The following is a 6,395-nucleotide window of genomic DNA, read 5'->3' as shown; positions in this document are numbered from 1 at the left end:
CGGGGACCTGGTGGCCCTGGCTCGGCAGGTGCAGCAGGTGAGGGCCGGGCCCGGCCCGGGCTGGCCCCGGGGCCCCCCCAGTATGTCCCAGTACCTTCCAGCGCCCCGTAGTGTGCTGACACCCAGTGCTTAATGCCTTCCCTCGTCTCCCAGTACGGCCCGGTATCTTCCAGTGGCCCCCCTGCGGCTCCCAGTATGTCCTGCTGCCTCTTCTAGTACGTCCCAGTGCCTGGCGGTGCCTTCTGTCGTGTGTCCCGCTGATTTCGCTGCGTTCCAGCACCTTCCAGTTTCCCCCGTGTGCCCCAGTATGTCCCAATATGTCCCAGCGTGGCCTACTGCCTTCCAGTATGTCTTACTGCACCCTCCCAGTGCTACCCAGTAAGTCCCCATGCCTTCCAGTGCCCTGCGGTACCTCCCAGTGTCGCTGTGTGCATCCCAGTACCTTCCAGTGCTCTCTTTCTCCCCATCTAGCATCTAGTGCATCCCAGTGCSCCCTAGTGCCTCCCAGTATGACCTACTACCTGCTGCCCCACACCTCCCAGTGCCCCCCAGCACCCGGGCCCTGCTCTGTGGCTGTGGTGGGGCCCAAGAGGACGCGGCTGCTCCCTGTCCTGACAAAAACCCCGCTCTTCCCCGCAGGCGGACGACTTCATCCGAGCGAACGCCTGCAACAAGCTGACCGTCATCGCCGAACAGATCCGGTACTTGCAGGAGCAGGCTCGGAAGGTGAGGACGCAGCCGGTGCCTCGGCGCTCTCAGCCTTTCCGTGTAGCTGCTGCGGCCGTTCAGAGAGAAACCCGCTCCATCCTGTGCCGAGCACCCGCTTGCGTTTGATACGAGAAGCATTTCTGGGATGATCCCTGTGCTGGACGGGCCACGCTCTGCACGAGCAGGGCTGGCTGGTGCTCRGATTTGTCTCCCTGTGCGAGCTGCCCCAGTTCTGGGGTTTTGGGTGCACATCAGTGAGGACTTCTTTTCACGTGGATTATCTCCTTTTGGAAGAAGTGTGGGAGCTGGCGGCTAGTCCAAAGCTGCTCCAGTGTCAGGAGAGATGACTTCGAACTGGTTCAGGACAGGAAATTCCTGTCCTTGTAGTTCGTGGGTCCTGCTCTTGGGAGCATGTGGTGGAGCAGGGTGACTACAACCATCTGGATGGTCACCCTGAGACAGATCTGAGCCCTTGGGAGAAGTGAGCTGTTATCTAACGATGGGTGGATCTTGTCTTCCCAGTTTGTCCCAGCTCATTTTCTTGAGCAGGCGGTTCCAGGAGCAAGCCTTGATGGGGTCAGTTGTCCTGTTCGGTTCTGACTTTGCCCTTGGTGGCGAAATCAAGGACTAGAGTTAAAAATATATCTTTGAATGGGAAGAGATCTGCTGGTTTCTGTGACTGGCCCACTGCCATCAGGGCAGCTATGTCATGTAATCCCTTTTGTTAACCGATGAAGCCAGAGCTGTGGAGCGCCAGCTGATGGAGGTAGGGAGCTGAATTCCCCTTTGCTGGGTGAGATTTGCTATCCCTTCCTGAAGGGATCTCAGCAGGGAAGCCCCCCGGGGTCTGGTGGCTGTGTGTGGAGAAGAAGAACAGATCCAGCACCCTGTGGGGTCAGGCAGAGGTGGAGGGTTTGTTGCTGCTTGGAGATACCTCTACTTCTGTGGAAGGATGCAAGAGCTCTGAGGTCTAGATAAGTAGGGGAAATATGGAAAAAATTTGTCTCATCAGGAAGCATCTACTTCTTGGGGCAAATAAAGAYGTGCTGCGCGAAGCTAGACTTGTGCTGTGGAGGGCAAAGCCTGCGTGAGCAGCGTGTCAAGCAGCGTGTCTCAGGCTGGGACTGAAGGGGGATAGCGTGTTGTGGTTTTATTTCAAGCGTGGGAATGTTACTTTTGTTTTTAGGTCTTGGATGAAGCTAACAGAGATGCTGATCTGCACCACGTGGCCTGCAATCTTGTGAAGAAGCCAGGAAACATCTACTACATGTACAGACGGGAGAGTGGCCAGCGATACTTCTCCATCCTGTCCCCTAAGGTGGGCAATAGCAGCCTCTGAGGAAGCAGAGAGGGGAAGAAACAGCATACCTGGGCACTTCWGGACTTCAGGCAAAAGCACTGGCTTGGGGAGGGATATTTGCTGGCTCTTGCTTAGTTGGTGGGTTTTTTCTGTCCATGATCAGAGTACCTTGCTGGTGTAAGAGCTATATTGTGAAGCTCTCTTAGGTCTCAGTAGAAAGTGGGCAAAGAAACTTTTGGCAGGCAGACCTGAATTCTGCCTTTTGGTCCCTGCAGTTCTTTATCTGGAGGTAACAAACTGCAAACATGCCCTGGGCCTTCTGCCCTCCTTGAGCGAGCAGGCAGTTCCTCTGAAGTGTCCAGGTAAGAGCTCAAGTGGGTGCTTGAAGCAGGTTTTAATGCGCTACAAAGAAAACAGCAAAGCGTAGAGCCATGTGGAGGAGCTGCACACAGGACAGGGTGATAACCTGTCCCTAAACCTAGCTGTGACATGAATCTGTCCTTTCTCCTCCAGGAATGGGGGACCAGCCCTCACGAGTTCCTTGGCGCGTACAAGCTCCAGCACGACATGTCCTGGACTCCATTCGAGGACATCGAAAGACGAGACGCCGAAATAAACATCCTGGACAAGCTGCTGAGCCGGCAGGCAGCGCTGCCGCCGTGCACAGAGCCCAACTTCCAGGGTCTCACCAAGTGACGCGAGCCGAYGGGACCTCTGAGCAGAGCCTCTGCGAGAGGACGGGCCGGCGGTGGCTGAACGCTGCCAAAGGCAGGGCAAGGAGAGAGATCCAGAAATGAAAATGCTGCTGTTGCTGCCGCCAGTACTTGCTCTGTACTTTAATGAGACTAATTCCGAATTCAGTCTTACTGGATTTTCTAGTAATCGAGTAATTTCTTCCTTTGACTCGTGCCAAGTTCTAGCGAGAGGCAGGTATCAGAGTCAGTCCAAGAGGGCTTAGGGCAACAAACAAAATCACTTGACCCAGATGCRATAGCGCAATGAAATACATCCCACCTGTCCAGCTATGGTGTATCACGCTGCGTCCTGCGGTAGGTAATCATTTCAGGGCTGGGGTTTGGCCCTGATGAGAAAACACATATTTAGGAAGCCCTGTGGCCTGTGAAGAGCAGCTGAAGCTGCAGACAAAAAGCTGTGTTGTGATCTGAGCCTATAGATCTCTCTCAACAGTGTTCAGATCCCTGTGACTTCCRTGTGGGGTGGCCTAGAGCTCCCCTTGGTGGGAATAGATCCTCCGAAGGACCACGCAAGCTTCAGGCCGTTAGCCTGGCTGCTGTGGGGCGGAGAGGGCTGTGCACTCTTTGAAGAACGGGGGTTTCACAGCCCTCTTACGTTTCCCTTGGCTGCCAGGGAGAGATGAGGAACGTGCGGGGTTTTATGTTGAGTGCATCTGTGGCAGAGCACTGGAAAAAAATGAAATAAATCTCTGTTGTTGTCAGATGTACTGCCGTGATGGGGCCTGTGTCCTGTTTGCATGGACAGCATCACTTCTTCTGCCCTACCAGGGAAATTTGGTGGTGTGTTAGGACATCTCCTGTCTTTATCTTCCACTGAGTGCTGGGGAAGTATCCCAGCATGGGCCTGGCCAGTCTCGCTGCCGTTTTCTTGATGGGAGGCACCATGGGAGCGGACTTGTAATTCATCCCACAGCCACATGTGCTGGGAGCCATCCTGGCTGCTTGGATCTGAGCCACCTGAAGACGTCCCGGTGTCATGGAGGGATGTGGGAGGTTTGAGGCTGAGCTCTCCAGCAGCCCAAGCCTTTTCTTTCCTAGTTTTTTTGCTCTTCCAGCTCTGCCGGATGCAATAGCTCAGGCCTGTCCCTCTGCGGTTGAGTCTTCGCTTGGCAGGAACCTGGTCCTCAGAGTCAACGCAGGACTTTTTGAGCAGTTTTCCCAGTGCACCCCTCCCTCGCTAGGAGTGCTGGGCAGATAAAAAAACCAATGTATTCTTATTATTAGACCAGGGTATAATTAATTCCTTATCAAGTCGCAGGTGCCTAATTTGATGAGTTTTTTTTCCTTCTTGTTGCATAGCCCCAAGYGTTTATTTTACTGCATGTTATTAAATCTCAACTTGGAAGGTAGAAAGTTAATTACTGCACGGGCTTTTCCACGGTGCTAATTACAGTAGTGGCAGAGATCTCCATGTGGGTTGATTTACGCTCCTCTGGGAAGAGGCCTTCCTGCTCTAATTTTATTTCTGTGACAGCAATCATTTTTCATCATTAAAGTCTGTACAGTGATGTACAAGGGCACGGGGTGATGCTCAGCCTGCTGCCCTTCGTAGCTGCTGAGCCTGTGATTTTACAGGCTGGCCTTTGGCAGGATTTGCTCATGTGTGCTTTCCTGTTTTTCCAGCGAAGACGCTGGCTCTTCATCCCCTGTAATTCCCTGGCGTCCCTCGGCGGGTAGATCCTGCCGTTCCTGGCACTTGCTGTTCGAGTGACCGCTGTCGGTCACTGCTGCAGCCGACAGCGGAGCGGGCTGGTGCTCTTTCCCAGCGTGTTTCCGGCTGGTGGAGCGATCGGTCCTGCGTTTTTCCCGCGCACGGATGCGCTYTCCTCCGCGGGAAGCAGGGACGAGGCCGCCGAATCCGCCCGGTGAGACGTGCCGACCTCGAGCTTTGCGCAGCGCTCGCCGCCGAGGAGCGTCGCGCCTCTGAGCCAAACTGAGCGTGTGAAAACGCCGGAGCCGCGAAAGCGCTGGAAGAGCTCAGGGGAGGTGCACGTCTGCGGGCAGCTCTTGGCGCTTTTCTGTAAGCCTGAGCCGAGCAAGGCAACTTTGGGTGGTGTTTGAACTTGGAAAGAGCCCTTTCCGGCCACCCTTTCGTTGCTGAGGTCGCATCCGGCAGGAGCGGAGGGAGGCTGCGGCTTCAGCGGGTCGGAGCGGTGCTTTACGTAGCGCTTTTCTTGGATTAAAAGCTTTAAAATCAGCTGTCTCGTGCGGGACCTCTCTTTCCGTTCGTGGTTTCATCTGTAGAGACCCAACTTTTAATTAAATGCTCTTGAATTTAAGGCTGTCCGGCACTAGACCTCAGTGAGAACAGCCTTGATGGCCCGGCASCTATATTTGCTGGCTCTTAGGGGTGTCGCAAGCCTTGTTGTCTTCTCCTGGCCCTGTAAGGGGATTTATTAATGGCTCAATGCTTAATGGTCCTGAGAGCACAGCAAACAGCCCTCTGGTGCTATAAAAGCAGTTCAGTCTTGTTTGTGGCCTTCATTTGATTGCACATTTTGCAAAAGCACAGAACCAGGGCTGGGCATTGCAGGCCAAAGCAGTTTTTTTTCTTTCTTTCTTTCTTTCTTTCTTTTTTTTTTTTTTTGCAGCCTCACCAGATGGTTTTCCGCTGCCTGCATTAGGGATTTTGCACCGCAAGCTTTCTCCTGCTGCTTCCACGTTACCTTCTCGAGCTGCAGTGCAAGACCAGCAGGTCTTCCCAGCTTTTAAGCAYTTAATTAATCTAGACAAGTTTCCTCTTTCGGCCAAAAAAGCCAGGTTGCGAGTCCTGCTTCTCCAGCTGGCAGTGCAGGGAGGAGATTTGCTTCCTGCACCCTTGTTTCTGAAGTTTTTTTTTTCCTTTTTGTTATTTGAGGCAGATTGATGCATATTTGGCATCATGGTATATGGCACATGTGCACGTGGCGTGCCCCACRGCCTGTGCTGTCCCTACCGAGAACGGCGCCGCGGGGGTGCAATCTGCAGAGGGGACCGTGTGTGTCTGCCGCGTTGTCCCGCAGCCCTCGGGGCGGGCGCAGGGCAGAGCAGACGCGGGATGGGGGCTCCAGTCGCCTTCGAGGTGCACGTGCCGCAATGCAGACCTAAGGACGGGGGCTCCCGCGGCCCCGCGGTGCGGATTCAAGGACAGGGCCGCCCGCGCCATGCTCCGCAGCGCAGGCGAGGCCCGGTGCAGCCCGCTCGGCTGCGGTGCTCGGCGCTGCAGGCGGCGCCGCGGGCGGCGGCGAGGGGGCGTGGCGTGGCGGCGAGGGGGCGTGGCGTGGCGGCGAGGGGGCGTGGCGTGGCGGCGAGGGGGCGTGGCGTGGCGGCGAGGGGGCGTGGCAAAGCGCCCCCTGCCGGCCGGCCGGCCGGCTGGCGCTCCGCCCCCGTCAAGCCGCGCCCATCGGCCGCGCCCCGCCCGGTGCGTGATGACGTCAGCGGCGGCGTGCCCCTGTGCCTGAGCCGAGGAGACCCCGCAGCGAGCTGCCAACGCCCGGCGGAGACTCTGAGGTGAGAGAGCGCGGCGGGTCGGGCGCTGCCGCCGCCGCGACCCTCGGCGGGGCCCGGCCGGCCCGCAGCCCGCTTCCCCCGTTACCGCTGCCCCTTTTCCTTCTCCATCCGGGCAGCGCCCGCCGGCGGGCGCGGGCTGGGCC

The 6,395-nt window shown here is 56.5% G+C and overlaps 2 protein-coding genes across 5 annotated transcripts in view; both read left to right on the top strand.

Moving 5' to 3' along the window:
- Position 1: 1 nt before the first annotated feature.
- CUNH1orf50 (chromosome unknown C1orf50 homolog) lies at positions 2–3,475 on the top strand (the record flags this gene model as incomplete). Its single annotated transcript, XM_085305227.1, has 4 exons — positions 2–37; positions 640–726; positions 1,895–2,026; positions 2,522–3,475. Coding segments are annotated over 4 exons (438 nt in total), but the record flags the coding sequence as incomplete, so codon positions are not given.
- Positions 3,476–6,159: 2,684 nt separating this feature from the next.
- Positions 6,160–6,395, top strand: part of CDC42 (cell division cycle 42) — a 29,624-nt gene continuing 29,388 nt past the window's right edge. For 3 of the 4 annotated variants that reach the window (XM_085305191.1, XM_085305190.1, XM_085305189.1), the window contains exon 1: positions 6,177–6,252. The gene's annotated coding sequence lies outside the window, so the exon portion shown is untranslated. Of the gene's footprint in view, positions 6,253–6,395 lie in introns of all 4 variants that reach the window. The other variant, XM_085305188.1, reaches the window with a different exon arrangement.

This window comes from Rhea americana, unplaced genomic scaffold, assembly GCF_003343005.1.
Source record: "Rhea americana isolate MKP2758 unplaced genomic scaffold, rheAme1 scaffold_217, whole genome shotgun sequence".
NCBI lineage: Eukaryota > Metazoa > Chordata > Aves > Rheiformes > Rheidae > Rhea > Rhea americana.
This window is presented reverse-complemented; position numbering and strand designations above follow the sequence as displayed.